This window comes from Nannospalax galili, unplaced genomic scaffold, assembly GCF_000622305.1.
Source record: "Nannospalax galili isolate Female #2095 unplaced genomic scaffold, S.galili_v1.0 scaffold109, whole genome shotgun sequence".
NCBI classification, from domain to species: Eukaryota; Metazoa; Chordata; class Mammalia; order Rodentia; family Spalacidae; genus Nannospalax; species Nannospalax galili.
The window spans coordinates 1734475-1752859 of record NW_008360315.1 but is presented as its reverse complement, the minus strand read 5'-3'; the positions used below and the strand labels follow the sequence as shown (position 1 = coordinate 1752859).

General features: G+C 40.2%; 1 protein-coding gene across 4 annotated transcripts in view; it reads right to left on the bottom strand.

Annotated features, from left to right (window-relative positions):
* Positions 1-18385, bottom strand: part of Sh3rf1 (SH3 domain containing ring finger 1) — a 177269-nt gene that overhangs the window by 59884 nt on the left and 99000 nt on the right. For all 4 annotated transcript variants that reach the window (XM_029559547.1, XM_029559549.1, XM_008824940.3 and 1 more), the window contains one exon: positions 811-1086. In XM_029559547.1, coding sequence (XP_029415407.1) covers positions 811-1086 — 276 coding nt within the window. The remainder of the gene's footprint in view (positions 1-810; positions 1087-18385) is intronic.

The following is an 18385-nucleotide window of genomic DNA, read 5'->3' as shown; positions in this document are numbered from 1 at the left end:
GTGTGTGTGTGTGTGTGTGTGTGTGTGTGTATGGGGGGGACGGGGCATGGCACAGCATGCATGTGGAAGTCAGAGTCAGTTCTCACTTCCCACCATGTGGGTCCTAGGGAATGAACTGAGGTCATCAGGCTTGGCAGCAAGTGCCTTTACTCACTGAGCTATCCCACTCGCCCCCTGATGTCCTTTTAGACAATTATAAGACTGTGAACTTCTATGAGAGAGGCTGGATGCTTATTTTTAGATCCATAAATTGCAACTTCAAAGGCCACCGGCCAGCATCTTGAATCCAGTTTAGACTGCTGTCAGATGTTTCTCCACTCTCTGATAACATATCAACATGCCAGCTGCTCATTCAAATGCACATTCCACTGCTTCTTTCTACAAAAACACAGTGTTCTGCTTAAAATTCCAGACCATCTTATCAATTCGGTAAATACATTCCTGTGTGCTTTTAAGCAAAGAAATTTACATATAAAATAGGGACATAATGATGTTTCATTTGTTCTTCATAATTGTACTTTAACATCCCTGGATTGTACACACACCCTTTAAAGTGGCTTAGCTATAAACACAGGCTCTTTGAAAATGATACTACAAGGAACATCAACCTACATTATCCTCCACAGAAGTCTACGCATCAAATGACTTTCCTAGTGACTTCAGGAAGACTGCTTCCAGGTATTTTTTAGAAGCAGAGTGGTAAGCGTTCACACGAACTGTTTTATCTTTTTGCAAGACGAAAACGCCAGGCATGTTTCAGGTACAGAGGACGAAGTGGCAAAGCTGAAAACAGTCTCCCGGTCCCCTTACCTTTGCAAATGGAAGGCAGTCTTTGTCTGCTTCCTTGTCTTTCACTTCAAAGTCATAAAGTGCTTTGCACTGAGGAGGGGGCTGAGGTAATGGTTTGATGATCTGCACAAAGTTGGTAGGGAAAAAGCCATGGACCCCGTTGACTTCCCCGTGGTACCAATTTTCATCTACTTGTCTTCGCAAAATAATGATGTCCCCTTTGCTGAACTTAAGGTCTCCAGGCTCTTTTCCTTCGTAGTTATATAATGCTTTGGCACATGGTAACTGAGGTATACCCTTAAAGAAAGAGAGGAATTTCAATGAAATAACAGCCTAGTAATATCTCTGAAAATATAATTGTATTCTCAATGTCTTTAAAACAGGATCAAATCCACACTTGGCCCTTTGACGAAAATCTTATGTAGAAAACCATTCACGTGCACTTCTAATAAAAAGCAAACACAAAGTGTGTGGTATCCCTACTTATCCATAATGGAGCCATCTATGCCTAAATTTAATTTAGTGGAGCTTTGGACTTGTTTCCCTGGGATTACTGCCTGACTCTGGTTTCCTGGTATGAAATTCAAAAATTCATAAAAACAAACTTAGTTTCTATAATAATAATGTATTTATCATGATAAAGGATAAAGACTGAGAAGAAAAATTTAAACCAAAGAAAAATTTATCAAGTTCATAACCATTCTTAAACAGAGATTAAATTTGGGGCAAATCTTTTCCTGGTGTGACTTTTAATGTGGGCACCAGGTCTTAATCTTTTATGAACTCAGTATTTATTAAAACTCTTTTTTATGCCCAAGTATGGAATGCGGCAGTAAGACAGTCCCAGTCCCCTACTGTCTTAGTTAGCATGAACTGTCAACTGAAACGGCCTAGAATCACCTGAGAAAAGTCTTAATTTTGTAACTGTCTGTATGAGGTTAGTCTGCGGGTATGTTTGTATGGGATTGTCTTGACTGTTCATTGATCTAAGGGGCCCAGGCCACAGTCGGGACATTCCATGGACAGGAAATTCTCAGCTGTATATGAAAGCAGGCTAAGCGTGAGCTTGTGAGCAAGCCAGACGTCAGCTTTCCTTCAGGCTTCAAGCTCCTACTTGGTTTCCTACCCTGACTTCCCTCAGTGATGCACTGTGACCCAAAGTGCAAATTAAATAAATCCTTTCCTCCTCCACATTGCCTTTGATCAAAGTGTTTTATCACAGCAGCAAGAAAGAAGCTAGAACACTGCCTTTCAGGCCTCATAATGTACGTGTTCAGTTATGGTCTTTTGCGACTTAAGATATTCAACTTGCTCTTCCCTGGTTAAGGACCACTGTAGGGCAAAAAGAGAAGAGATGAGGTTTTAGTTGTTACCACACTGCAATATGGTTTTAAATGGCAGGTTTAAAACTGTGTGTACCCCAAAGGCCATTTAATTATGCAATGAACTCAGTCTGGTACTTCCCAATGGCATAAGTGGCACATTTCCATTTGTGAACACTGGTAAGATCTTAAGATCTCTGGCCCCTCTGGAACACTGCTGGCTCAGGTACATGACTATATAGAGAGAATTAGATTACAGGCTCTGTCCTCACGTCCTCATTCATGAATTCATTCATCCAGGACACACTCATCAAGCTTTCACTTTTTACCAGGCAATGTGCTCGTGCTGAAGATTTTAATTCTTCTCCTCGATGGATAAGACAAGAGAAGTAATAATAATCCAGTGGGGTAAATTCAACGACAGTCCTCCACTGTTTATGGAAACAGAGAACTTAAGGTTTAGTAGATGGGACAGAAATGACTGTAATATTCCCCCAAGTTTTCTTGGATATCTAGGAGTTACTGAAGCAAAGTTGGGAGGAGGGATGAAAAGGAACATGAGACTATTCTAGGCACAAGGAGCAGGACCCACAAGGAGCACCAGCAGGGACAAAGGCGTGACAAGTAGCACACTGTGCAGAGGGACTAGAGTTTGTGAGGAATGTAATGCTTCTGTGGAGGAATTAAGCCACATAAAGTTCAGGAGAGGACAGTGGTGGCCAATTTACGGTGCTCATGAATGACACTGTTAACAACCTGGGATTTCTGTGTCCTTCAAGCAGTGACAAGTCTTAGAAGGATGTGATGCACAGATGGTCATGATCACATCATGGGCCAGGCAGATGAGTCTGGCAACATGTGGGAAAATGGACATGAAATGGTCAGATGGGCAGTCAGCTACATGCAAAGCACAGGCTTACAATCACTGATTTTTTTTTAAGTATAATCTTTCCAATAAAGTTAAGCAATAAGCACATTGCTCATACCACTTTTCCATACGAGAGAGAGAGAAAGAGAGAGAGAGAGAGAGAGAGAGAGAGAGAGAGAGAGATCGATCAAAGTCACACCCTTGATGGGAACTGTACTTCATAATATAGTTTTCAACAATTAGCTTGTTTTATAATCAGATTTAGATTCTGGTCTACTCATAAGCCAAATATTTGCTAAATATTTCTATTTGGATTAAGGCGAACAGTAATTCTTTCTCCCAAGATGCCATTAGAAGTCAATCTTGCCTTGACTTGGTCCATGTGTATCAATTAAAGTGGCTCTAAGAACTAGTATCCTTGGAAGACAGGAGTTGAAACTTCTAGAATGGCTGATGCCTTCTTGTGCCCTTTCGAACCCTGCCTTAAGACCTAGCTTCTAATGGCAAAACTGTTATTAGGCCTTGATATGATCTTGTAAATAATTCCTCTGTGCCCACTAGTTCTTCCCCAAAGCACCTGCTATCCAGGAACTCTGACTCCTCCCTCACAGTGCTGTGAACCCTGGTCATGTTCCATTCAGCACCCAATTTTGTGGAGGGCAAAATTCTAATTTTGTCTATCCTTATATAAAATTCACTGCATTCTTTACTATTTTATGTATTTCATGAAGTCTGTTTATCACAGCTTAGCAATATTTCCCCAGGCAGGTTTGAGGAAATAAAAGTAGATAAACAGCAATCAGTGTTGCTGAGGAGGGGGGACAGAAATGACTGACAGAGTGTCAAGAGAAGCAAATTAACTCTTGTAGCTAATGAGACTGTGATAGGAAAATATAGGACAGAAGCCACTCCACAGCGGGAATCCCGCCTGGTTCAGTCCCTTACTGGCTGTGTGCTCATGGGCAGGTTGGTTTCTCTGAGTCTTGATTCCTTCATCCGAGTTGTCAGAGAATTTGATGAGAGCATGCACTGAAAAGCCAGAACTAAATGTTACATGCATGAACCACCACCACCACCACCTCACCACCACCACCACTGCCATCATCATCATCATCATCGCTCTGTGTGAAAAGCCTGGCTGCTAGTGAAATGAGGTGCTCGACAGTGTATTTGTTTCTATGCAGCTAGACACGTTTCCTTTCGGGTGGATTCACATAGCAATTACATTTTTAATATATATTCACTGAATAACAATGCAGAGAATGTTCCTTCCAGGAAGTGTTCAAGAATTTTGAAATGTGCATTTCTGAAGCACACATTTGTTTTCTGAGTTGAATCCATTCATCTTCTGGTTGCACGGAAGAAATTACAAATTCACTGACATGTGCCGCTTAATAGGGGATGGCATTTTAGATGTGGCTGTAGTTCATCTTGACAGGGCTAATGTAAGGCATTGGAAGCCTGCATGAATTAATTGGAAATCCTATTACAAACTCAGTGACAAATAACTCTATTCACCATTATGGCCTGCTCGCTCCATTTTTCCCCCACCTCAATTAGCTCTATTTGGCCAGCCCTGCCCCAGATTCATGGCAGACAAATCTACAAACCAAGATTCAAACACAGCACTCTTAGAAGCCATTCTGAACGGCTCCTTGAAGAGACCTGTAAAATTCCAAATGACCCACAGTACAGTTCTTTTGTAATGGCTGATGTGGGAACAGAGGGAATTTATTTCTTTACAGATCGCTTTCACACACCAGTGGCCTAATGGACTTATTAACTTTTCCACAAAGTGAATCTATTAAGTGCTCCTAAAATCATCAAGTATCTTAATAGAACAAACGACAAAGGGAAAACATATTATGATGGTAGCAATATGTATTATGGCTAGCCCAGGGTTATATCCCTGCGATGCAACCAAAACTTCATTAATTCACACTGACTTGCTAAATGTTGACTGCCACGGTTATTTCAGTGATCAATAACCACAAAGAAAGAGTCATAAAGCTTATGGCAGCTGAACCCAGAAGCAGACATTTGTGCATCTGGCAGTGTTTTTCTATGGTGTTCTTTTTCAATTAAAGTCTAAAATACTAAAAGTCAGTTTATGTCAAGTTTCTCAAAAGAAGGTTTCCACATTAAATAAAATGAATTCTCCTCTGATTTCAAATCAAGCAAAGTTCAGTGATCTTTAGAAAACTTATTCCCACACAGACTGCAGATGATTAAGGATAAATGGTTAAACGACTTGGAAGAGCAATAAAAGAACACATTTTCCTTCTGCAGCATCTGAAGGAAAAAGGCAAAACAATTGGTTTGAAAAACCCTAGGACTATATTGTGGGTAAAATATGTCTGGAGCCCAGGGAGGCCAGGCCTTCCCATTCATCTCCTTAGAAAGGTCTGAGAGTCATGTCATCGCCCCGGCCCTCTGCCCTTCGTGCCTTCATCTGCTTTCCAAGCTGCTGCTTGTCTTCTGGATCCTCTCATCAGGCCAAAGCCCCCGAGGATCTGCAGGGCTTACATTTCACTTGGAGACTTTCACTTGGCTACACATGAAAGGGAGGCTTACAGAGGGAGAAAGGCAGAGAGAAGCCAACTCTGCAGTCTAACCTGGGGTGTGAGGCTGTCATTCAGTTTTACCAAAAAGCTTGGCAACTGACAGGCAAAGGATTCGAATAATTCTGTATCTGAGGCAATTTCAATAAACACTGAATTATTTTGCTCATTAAAACAAAAGAAAAGAAGACAGGACTGTGGACCAGCTTTACATTTCAAGTCATTTTGTTTCTAAATTACACATTTAAGTTGTCATAGAGGACAGGAACATCCTCATGTGATCTGCACACAAATATTTGTGATTAAAAGTTTTCCACTTCCATTTCTGTACCATCAAGTATACTCCAATATATCTAGCTGAGAGTCTAACAGGTAAATAAAACATTCACTGCCAATTTATTTTATGAGCTCAAAATGCCAATGCCCAGATATACATGCAAAGCGGCATCTCTAAATTCAGACTTCTTCATGCATTTCTTACTGCTCCATAAAATAAAAGAGATTCAACGACATACTAAAAAGAAACTCTAGAAAACACTCTTACAGTGGGAACAGCTATAAAATGTGCAACTTCATAATTTACTTATATCCAAATTGGCACAAAGTCTGCTGATTCCAACTTAACTTTCAAAACTTTCCAGAGAAACCTGAGACACAAAGAAACAAACCCTAGTAACAGAAATCCCCACACACACACAGCAGCAAGCAGCTTAGTGGATTAAGATAAGAATATTTTTTTAAAAATAATATTGGCTATTGCTATTGCTCTTATTAACCCACTAGAACTTGATGGTTAAGGCCCTATTGCTAAAGATACTACATACATGAGTCCTAGAACAAACGAGGGGAAATCAAGCTGGTACTGACTTCAAAGCTTCATAATGCTGGAATGTACTATGCATGCTTCCAGAAAGGAAAAGTTAAGCATCAACCTTGCCCAGCTGTGAGCCCTGCAAGTTACAATAACCACTAGCCTTACAAGATACACCACTAGCCCTACAAGATAATAGTGGCACAAATGTTATGTGAGTAACCAACTGCTTCCTAATTGCATTTACAGTCTGCTTCACAAGATGGAGCCCATACCTGGCATTGATATCCAGCCTAGGAACTTGTGGCTAGACAGGTCACAGGCTGTGGGGAGAACCTACTACTTTTGGGTTCATAAAAAGTATTTGGGGACATAAATTAGACTTGATAGGCCTTAAAAAGGACTTAAATCCTGAGAGGACATGAAATTGGCGAAGGTAGTAAAGTGAGGTGAAGATGAGAGAGAAGGGTATGAAAATGATCAAAACACACTGCATGAAATTTTCAAAGAATCAATAAAAATTATTTGAAAGTTTTTTTATATTTATTTGTCTGTGTGCATGTGCATGGAGTGTATATGTGCCATGGTGTGTGGTGAAGGTCAGAGGACAACTTTGTGGAGTTGGTTCTCTCCTTCCACCATGTGGATCTTGGGGATTGAACTCAGATTACCAAGCTTGCTCAGCAATCTCCTTTACCCACCGAGCCATCTTACCAGTCTGATACTGATTCTTCAATAGGTATTAGGTAGTAAACTTTGTTCTCAAGGTATCTAGGTCAGATCATCACACAAATATGATTTGGCTATGACTTGAAAGTTTCAGCTTCAATGCAATACCCACAATAATACAAGATATTTTTCCAAGGTAATATAAGGAAATGGACAGGGAAGCTTATAATGTGACCACAGTCCATCTTTGGTGTGCTATTTCCTTTGACATCTAATTGTAAAGAGCCCTGTGCTAGAGAATTTGTATCTGGTGACCATTTCTTTAAACGTCTATGTCTCACCCACTCCAAATTTGCCATGCAAAAATTTCTAATAGTGTGCTTCAGTTAGGTTTCCTGTTGTTGTGATAACCACTCTGAACAAAGCCATGGGGAGGAAAGGGTTTATTTCAGCTTATAGTACAGTCCTTCATCAAGGAAGCCAGAGCAGGAGCTCCAGCAGGTACTTGGGTGCAGGGATCGAAGCACACCATGACGGAATGCTGTTTACTGCTTACTCCTCTGGCTTGTGCTCAGCCTGCTTTCTTTTATTTTTTTTTTTCATTTTTTTAAAAATTATTTGTTATTTTTATTTTATGTGTATGACTATATTGCCTGCATGCATGTAAGTGCACCCATGTCATGAGGGGCTCAGAAGAAAACATCGGATCCTGTTGGAACTGGAGTTATAGATGGTTGTTAGCTGCCATGTAGGTGCTGGGAATCGAACCCAGGTCCTCTGCAAGAGCAGTTAGTGCTCTTAACTGCTGAGCCATCTCTCCAGCCCTCAGCCTGCTTTCTTATACAACTCAGGACCTCCCACCCAGGGATGGCACCATCTATATCAACCAGCAATTAAGAAAACGTCTCATAAGAATACCCACATGTCAATCCAATAGAGGAAATTCCCCAGACAGGTTCCCTCTTCCCAGCTGTGTCAATTTGACACCTGAAGCTGTCCAGCACATCGTCTAAGTACTGCATGCTAACTGCCTCACCACTGGAGCTTCAAAAATTCCCAGTCTACTAACATAGAATCTATCAGTGCTTTATAAATAAACAGCACTAAAGAAAAAAAAATTCATCATGTCTGTTTTTCATTTTTATTTTGAGGTACCAGGGGACATATTTATTTATTTCCCCCCTCCCCATATTTATTTTTTATACTGTGGTGTCTGGGGACTGACTTGGGGCTTGTCCATGCTAGGCAAGTCAATACCAACTGAGCCACACCCTATCCCTAATTTTTTTCATTTGATCTATTCTATTACCTCAGTACCCATTTCCTCAGACAGTCATGTTCTCCAGTTTTCTCTTGAAGTACGCTTCTTTTTATCTAGTCAACTTTCTCCTCTATTCCAAATTGGGTTTCAATTTTACCCTGGCTCAAGAACGTGTGCTGATCAAGGCCAGCTTGAGGGGGCACCTAGGCGTCTAGTTTGAAAGCAGCGTTGTAAGCAAAGACATAAAGAACAGGAAACAGTTTGGCAGACACTTCTGTTTAGAAAACAGGAAAGAAAAAAAAAGTACCTAGGATATAGAGGTAAAAAGGGAACCAGCAAAATAAAACATAGTAACAAGAATAATTCCTGAAACATGGTCTCGTGGACATCAACAATGTCTTTACAATCTAGAGATGGTTCCCAATGACCTCTTAAATCAAATTAATGTCCTAAATCATCAGTTTTATGATCCTCCGTCAGGGATGACTGTTCCACCTCATATTTTCTACCCTCAGCAAGTAAAACAGTTGCTGTCATCACCTCCAACTTCACACGTGCCGTTCTTCCTCCACCAGAATTTACTGAGAGCAGCCCGTATCGCCTCTGCCCCAGCCCTGGTCCCCTGCAGGGTTTGGGTCACCATCTACCAGAAGCTGATGACTGTGCAGCATGTCTGTCTAGGATGGCTGCTTCTGCTGTCTAGAATGGAGTGTAAAAGATGGTAGTATCAAAGATTTGATTCTTGTTTTGGTTGACAGGACTTTTAGGTCCCAGCTCAGGTACTGACTCCTTGGGAAGATTCTCCCACTCTTCCCACCCGTCTGACAGAGCTGCTACCCTTCTGCACATCCAGACTAAGTAACTTACACTGTTAGTGTTTAAATCACCTGTTCCCCCTGCTGGACCACAACTTCCCACACTATGGGACCACGCATTATGCATCTGGATATCTGAGCACCTACCTCAGACTGTGAAAAAAATTCTTGTTGGAAAAGTAAATGAAAAAATGAATTTATTCCTAGTGGGCTGAGCACTAACACGTGTGGACAGGCAAGTTGGAAAATACTATATTCAAAGGAAAACCAATTAAAGACTGTTCTCTACATTGGATCACCAGCTTTGAATACATTGCACAATTTATACAACCACACATTTATGAGTCCCTGCGGTGGATTATTAGACTATCCTTTTAAAATTATCTTCAATACATCTTCAGTGGATGGCACATGGTGGGCATGAGATGCTGAGATGTGAGAGGCACAGGAATACCGAAGGAGAAATTCACTCCTGAGATTTGAGGGAAACTGGGGCAAACTAAAGTACTCCAGAAAGATCTGGGGAAATGTGGACAACCCCTGCTAATGGGTGTCTACTTCTATGTGCAGAAGACATTCTGGATATAGGTAATTGAGTATTTTCTGTAAAACAAATTGATGGCATTTGAAAAATGTGAGACAAATTATGTAGCTAAACACAGCAAACAAATATTTTCCTTACAAACTCTTTGGCAGTTATGAGGAGATAGCAGTGCAGCTGATTTGGAGTCTTTCATCTTGGATGACCTTAAAAGGGGAGTACCCAACTGACAGGCAGAACATTAAGAAAAACAAATCCTATGAGTTTCTTTAAGGGACTACAGCTAGGGAAAGTGTAATTCACTGAAGCAAAATGCAGGAAATTCATGCCACTCGTTGTCCCAAATGTAATTTTCTGTTTTCAATATGTGCTTGATAATTGTGATAGTATTTTGCAGAGAGCAGGAAAATTTACTGGGAAAAATTCCCTACAGTGACTTGAGTTATGAGCTTGAAGACTCATGGTATGACAGGAAACATTTCCACCTACTTGGAAAGCAGTGGGATTCCTGGTAAGCCATCTGCGCTTTGCTACCCCGACCTCAGGTTACTATCTCACCTGCTCTGGGCTAACAGAGCTAGACAGAAAGGAATGACCATGAACAGGAAGTTTGCATTCTGTTTCATCCTTACAAAAATACAGGAAAGGAGGAAGAAGCTGAAGGGAGGAGTCTGAGTATGTACACTATTACAGAGGTCTTGGAAAGCTCCAAATCAAATCTGACTGCTTGATTTCTGTAAATTGTTTTGCTGTTCCATGTTTTCATGAACACCTGGAGAACATGTACCCATATAACTTAAACATAACAGTAAATATGAAAGATAGCTAACGGTTTCAAAATCGAAACAACACACATATGTGGTCAATTGACAAAGGTGCCAAGGCAATCCAACCACAGAAAAGATAGACTTCAAAAGATGCTAGAACAACTGGAAACTAGGAGGGGCGGGGGGCAGAGGGGATGGGACTTGATTCCTACCCCATACTATATAAAAAGCTACCTTAAGATGACTTCTATAATCAAGTGTGACACTGAAACTCTAAGTTTCCCAGGAGGAAAACAAAATAGAACATATCTTACTAATGGACTAGGTTTTAAAAAAACACAAAAAGCTATTCATAAAAATTGAGATGCTGAGCCAGGTATGGTGGCGCACACCACTGATCCTAGCACTCAGGAGGCAGAGGCAGGCAGGTCTCTGTGAATTCAAGGATAGTCTGGTCTACACAGCAAGTTCCAGACCAGCCAGGGCTACATAGTAAAATCCTGTCTCTAAAAGCAAAAACAAACAACAAAAAACCCCAATAACTGGACTACATTGCAAAATTCTGCTCATCCAAAGACACAATGAAGAAAATAAAACTGTAAGTGATAGATTGAGAAAATATTTTCAATTCTTTGATGTAACAAAAGACTAAAAGGCACAGGCAGGAAGATCTGTGTGAGATCCAGGCCAGCCTGGTCCATACAGTGACTTCCAGGCAGGCTAGGACTAGGGAGACCCTAGTCAAAACAATAACAACAACCAATCAACCAACCAAACAAACAAACAAACAAAAAGACTAAAATTCAGAAACACAAAGAACTCCTATTCATGTATTCCTGGTGAAAGTCTGAATCTGACCCAAAAAAGTTACATGTAATCTACTCTGTGCTCTAACAATTCCACTCTTCAGTGTTAATCAAAGAGAAATGAAAACATTATGTTCACACAAAGATGTGTGCGGAAATGCTCACTGCAGCACTATTCATAACACCAAATACCGAAAATAATCCATATGTCCATCAACAAGAGATAGGCAATGGAATTCTATTCAGCGATAAAACTGATGGCTCTGGGTGCAACTCAGTGATAACATTAGCTTAGGATACTTGGGGCTTGGACTCAGTCCTCAGCACCACCATCAACATAGCAACAAAACAAATTACATGTCAGTGAAAACATTCAGAACAAATATGTGATTAAACCTATATAGCACTCAGAAATAAGCAAGACAAATCAACTGTGATGGAATGTGCATAGCAGCTGCTGTGTAGGGGGAATGAGAAGTGGGAGGCATGGGAAAATTTTCAAGATGATTCTGCATCTTGTCTGGGACATGGATGAAGTTTATGTAAAAATGTATCAAGATTTAATAGATTGTTCACTTAAGAACTATAATTCATATACATGAATATCTCAGTATAATTTTTTTAACTCATGGGCTAGAGAGACAGCATAGCGGTTAAGAACATTGGCTGCTCTTGCAAAGGACACAGGCTTGATTCTCAGCACTTACATCTGTAACCCCAGGTCTGCCCCCTTCTGACTTCCATGGACATTGTACAACATGGGTGCACTTACACACATGCAGGCAATACACTCAGACACATAAAATAAAAATAATAAATAAAATATTTTTAAAAAAATGTCAAACCCAGGAGCTGCAATTAGAAAACTAGGAATGACCTACACACCAGGTATATGACTGTATGAACGCAGAAGTGAAGAGATATGAAGGGATCAGATAAACTCTGCTGGCCATCAAGGGAATGGAGAAACTAGGAAAGCAAGATATCTAAAGTCAGAGACAGGTATGGCCAACCTTTCAACATTATAATATGCAATATGGCATTATCTTCTGCCAAGTTCATGTTCAAGAACTGCACAATCAAGTTAGAAAAAAAATCAAAGAACAATCTCATAATGTTCTGAGTAAGTGGATGACTTTGTGTTGGACCACATTCATAACTAACCTTCTACTGCATGTGATCTATAGGCTCTGGCTGGATGTGCCTGAAAGGTGGCTACTTTTCCAAAAAGGAAAGTCATCTCTGAACAGACAGATGTATAGAGAATATAGTGTCTCTGCTATTATATGACCCTACACTGAGCACCAGGCAGCCTTTCTGACAGTCATCCAAGATGCACTCTGAATCCCATAAACAAAGGAAGACCTGCAGCATGGTCACTGGGGAGAGATCAAAGATGATAAAAACCATGGGAAATATTATGATGGACAAGCTGCAGAAACTGAGATGCATTAATGGGGCAGTGTTCAGAGTTCAGCTTTCAAACACTATGAGGAGGTTTTACACAAAGACAGCAAGACTGCTTCATAGTCACTAAAGTAAAAACACAGCTTGGGCCAATGCATGCATTATTTAAGTTAGAGAAAAGAATTTCCTGATAGGGAGGGCTGTTAAATATTGCAGTGGCTTATAACAGCTCCTAAACTGGAGGCTTATCAACATAGGACAGTCTCATAAGTTTGGTTCTATCTAAAGAAAAGGAACAGATTATGAGTGATTTCTAGTAATACTATGATTTCTTTGGCAATGAAGCTATTTGAGAAAAAATGTTCTTGATGATTTTGATCCCATTTCTTTTTAAGGGTGGAGTCTTAAGAACACAAGAGTAGTAATAAGGTATGGGAGGTGAGCAAGGAGGAGGCATTTAGAAAGAAAACAAAAATTTAACTTATACAAACACCAAATCAAGACACCCTCAATCCTCCAAATATTTACAACCTGCTACACACAGTGTCATTAGGAAAATCAGAGTGCTGAGCTCTGGCCATGCAGACATGTTGTTTCATTATTTGTGCTATGAAAGAGGGTAATACATAGTATGTGGGAACCACCATTACTGTGCTTCAAAAGGGTGCTCAGGCAGTCAATTAAATGTGGAACCACAGAGCAAAGATGGAATAATTACTTTAGAGTAACATCCTCTTACTTTCAAATAAATTCATTACAAGGACAATAAAATCAATCTCAGGAAACCCATAAGATAGAATCAAGGCCTTTAAAATGTAATTAGGTCTCTTCAAATCTCCCCAAATCCTACACATGCATATGCTTTGGAATTCTGAAGGAGTAACAGAAAATTGCACAAAGACAACCTTGTACCTCTTCTAGCTAAGCTCTTTCACCTTAACTGGTGGAAACGACGCTTGAAAAATACTTTGTAAATATTCTGTGGTAATAAAATGAATATTTCTTGAAGACACTAAGTGCCACTATGCTCTACTTCCTATGTTATAAAACTGTGGAAGAAATGTCCTTTCACAATGAATAACTTCACCAATAGGTAGATCTGTATTTTAAAATATGCTGTATTATCAAAGAGTCCCTCCAGAAAAGTATTGCAACTAAAGTATAACAATCACTTACAATTAAAAATAAATAAAAAGTAATGTGGGGGGTGTCATTGATCAAGTTTGTCCTCCAGTTCACACTGCCTTCTATTAAACAGTAAGATAGGAATTACAAATGTTTTTCAACCAAAATGAACAATTTACATAAACATTTCTTTCCTTCTCTCTCTTTTCCCTCTCTGTCTCCCTTTCCTCTCTTCTTTTCCCCTCTCCCTCCCTCCCTCCTTTTGCATACACTTCAGAGCAGGAAACTGAGTCTTGGATCCCTCCCTTCTTCCTCTCTCCCTCCTTTCCTTTTACTTTCCTTATTTTTGAGATAATAATCTTCCTATGTAGCTCAGGTTGACTTCAGACTTAACTATGTAGTTCAGGTTGTTGATCACCCTGCCTTAGCCTCCTGAGCGCTGAGATTACAGGCATGCAATACCAATCTCTAGGTGATTAAATATAGCAAGGAATATAAAATCAAGTGAGAGTCCGTGTACACATCTGAGGCTACTTTTATTAAGCAATTAATATAAACCTCTTAAGACAGTAACAGATCACGCAGTGTCAACAGCAGCCAGAGGTGTAGGACAGTCACAGAAGCAGCCAGACTACCTTTCTGAGACTCAACTCAGCTGAAAAATCTACCCAGGATTCTTGACTATGCTGCAGAAAGAATTTCAGGACAAGTCAGTAGGAAGAAAGAGCTTAGTAAGAAACAGCTTTAATACAGATTTAAACACAAATAGTAAGGGATAAGGGGTGGAGGTAGGGAGAGAGAGGGAGAGATGGGGAGAGAGGGAGAGGAAGGAAGAGGGAGGGAGGGAGAGGAGAGAGAGAGAGAGAGAGAGAGAGAGAGAGAGAGACTTAGAAAAAGGACTGTATATACCCAAGACATGGGTGTAGACATGTAAAGAGAGAAAGCTATGTTTAAGTGCCTTAACAATAACCATGTATATGATTTTGGTGGCTTCTGGAGTTACATGGTTCAAAGGATTTCTAGGAACTTCTTTTTCTTCTTCTTTTAAGTAAAAGAGATCATAGGGTAGCTCCTGAGGTGGATTGGACAGGATATAGGATGATAAGACAAACCACAGATCACGGAGATCTAAGGAAACTACTATACTAGATCACAAAGGAGTAAAGACAAAGCTTTTGACTGTAAAAGTTCATAATCTTGTTTGTGAGAGTCTCAGAAAGTTACAGGTGTGCAGCTGGGAAAGTTTAACCTCGAAGGTCACGTACATTCTGGCCATAAGCAGAGCTTACGTGCTAGTCCATCTTTCTTATTTGAAATACTTCTGTACAAAAAGAATACGGTCTCAATGCAGGCAGTCTTCACAGCAAATGTTGTTAACTGCGCCAAGATGCTCAACTCTAAACTGACAAGAAAGTGCAACCAGATTCTGGAAGGAGGGGTTCCTTTCCCTCCACATGGCCCCTCAGTTTATGTGTCTCCATCCTACCTCAACAATGGCTCATACGAATAGGAACTTTGAGGCAATTTCAAAATTGACAATCTGAATATTTCTGTTCAGGGCAAAATATCAGAGTTTTAAAACATCAGTACATTACATCTACATGATTTAAAAATCATTTACTATTATTAAAATTATTTAATTACTTAACTAATTTTTCACAGGTTGTGGATCCTGGAGGACAGTGACCTCACTTGTATCCTGAGAGCCCAAACTATGACTCAGAATCCTCTGGGCACAGAATCAACCTGGGAGATAATGGCTTTCTGCTGCTTATAATTTCATCTCATTTGATACAGATTTGCCAGATTCATTTTCTTTTATTTTTTTCTTTCTTTGGGTTAAAGATTTATTTTATTCTTAATTATGTTCATATACATGTCTATGTGGTGGCATTTTATGGGGGGGCTGAATAGGCTAGAAGACAGTGTTAGATCCCCTGGAGCTAGAGTTACAGGTGGTTGTGAGTCACCTGACATGGGTGCTGGAACTGAATTTGGGTTCCCTCAAGAGCATCGAGTGCCCTTAATTGCTGAGTCATCTTTCCAGGCCCCAGATTCATTTTCTTAAAATATAGCTTTTATCGCATTGTCAATCTGATCAATCTTCTTAAATTCCCTCTCTGCCACACTCAGTATGAACCTTTATCTTTGGCACTTAGAATCCTCATGATGTGACCCCAACTATTTCTCAAATACATTCCAACCAACTAGATTCCCTAGAGTTCACTGAAATACTCCACCTTCCCCACCTCTGGGACATTTCCATGTCATGCTTTCTACCCAAAGAGCTCTTCTGTCAGACCTCATGTCTTCCTGTCACAAGTTCAACCGCTCTTCAAGACTTCATCTATCTATCTGTCTATCTATCTATCTATCTATCTATCTATCTATCTATCTATCTATCTATCTATCTATCTATTATGTTTATTGCCTGCATGTATGTAAGTGTACCCAGGTCATGCAATGCCTAATGCCTACAGAGGTTAGAAAAGTGTGTTGGATCCCTGGAATTGGAGCTATAGATGATTATTAACTGCCATGTGGATGCTGGGAACCAAACCCAGGTCCTTGTCAAGGTTCAGCCAGTGCTCTTAACCACTGAGTCATAGCTCCAGCCATGAAGGCAAAATTCTTTTTTTTTTTAATTTTTTAAAAATTTTTATTTACTATTTTTATTTTATGTATATGCGTGTATTGCCTGCATGTAGGTAAGTGCACCCGTGTCGTGCAATGCCCACAGAGGACAGAAGAGGCTGTCGGATCCCCTGGAACTGGAGATACAAACAGTTGTTAGCTGCCATGCGGGTGCTGGGATTTGAACCCAGGTCTTCTGCAATAATATTCAGTGTTCTTAACCGCTGAGTCATCTCTCCAGCCCCACCCATAGCAATTCTTAAAAAAAGAGAAAATATCTATGAGCATGTAAGAAGATTTTAGAAACGTCTATAATCATGAATAGGTAAAATAAGAAAAATTAAATGGCTAGACTAGATGAAGGTGGACCTGTCTCATAAAGTTAAATGCACATCCCAATACATAGGGGAGGAAAAAAAGATGAAAAGTTACAACAAACTTAAAAGACATGGAAAGTAGCTCTAAAAATATCTACTCAATAGGCCTTAGCATATATGACAAATGCATGAAGCCCTGTGGGCAGGCTATGGGGGGTGCAGATAGGGAAGAGGGGACTAAATATAATCAAGATGTAGGAAATCCACAAAACTTTATTAAAAAGTATTTTAAAACAGAAAAAAAAAATCCAGTCTAAAATGAGTATAGCTGGGTGTGGTGGGGCATGCCTATAATCCCTGCACTTGGGAGGCAGCGGCAGGTAGATCTCTGTGAATGAGATGGAGGCCAGCCTGGTCTACATAGTGAGTTCCAGGCCAGCCAGGGCTACATGGAGACCCTGTCTCAAAAAAAGAGTATTATAAAGAAACCAGAAAAACAGTGAACAAGAGAACTATGAAAGAGAGTAAAGAAGTGAATTTTCCCAAGCTAAGGACATAAATGACCTCAGCCACAACAGTCCCATTAAGTGCCAGGCACAATTAACAAGGGGGAAAAGACCCTTATTCAGCCATAACTCATTATGATTCAAAACTCCAAGGATAAGGAGAAATTATAAAAGATTTAGGTCAGAAGAGTTTACTTCGTAGGCGAATCCAGATTTTAGCGGGAGCACTGGAGATGAGAGCATCACACAGCAATGCTTTCAGATTTCCAAGGGAACGTGACTCATCCAGTGCATGTTAAACATAACTGTTAACTCTGTGGACAAAATAAAGACGTTCTGAACATACAAAAATCTTAGAATGCTTATTATCTGTATATTTCAAATGAACAACAACAAAAAACAACTTTACCATTACCGGAGGAAATATCTCCCCCACTCCCACCCGCTGCCCCTACCCCCAAAACACAGGACCCTCCTACCGAGATGATACATGGTACAGAAAAGATGGCTGACTGGATATTCTCTAGACCACATGAAGGAAATGAAAAACAGGGGTAAAGAGGACCCGTCCAATCTAGAAGGGGACAAATAGAGTGACACAGGACCCACTGCTTCTTCACAGACACGACGCACTGCAGTGCATCAAGCTTAGCAAATCATAACACTGTAGCTAGTCTTTCATAGGACTTCCATTTTTAGAATCACTCTTCATACATAGCAAAGAAAAATTAATTATAGTTAGAGGATAGAATGTAATAAATTCTGATCAATATCAAAATGACACACTGAACAAAAATCAGGAGGCGGGTTGTAGAAATCATCCAAAGTTTACCACTGTGGGGGCTGGAAAGATGACTCAGTGGTAAGAGGACTTGGGGCCAATTCCCAGCACCCACATGCTGGGAATTCAGGGAATGTGACACCCTCTTCTGACCTCCGAGGGCATTGCATACACGAGTGCACTTACATACATATACACAATATACTCATACACATAAAAATAAAAATATTTTAAAGTTCAGCACTTGGTACCTGAAACTAATAATATGGAAAGCTACGAAAGCGAGATATAGGAACATATTGTGTGTGTGTGTGTGTGCGCATGTATGCACGTAGAGACCAGAGGTAGAAGTCAGGTGTCTTCCTCAATCGCTCCCCACCTTCCGTTTTGAGGAAATGTCTCTCA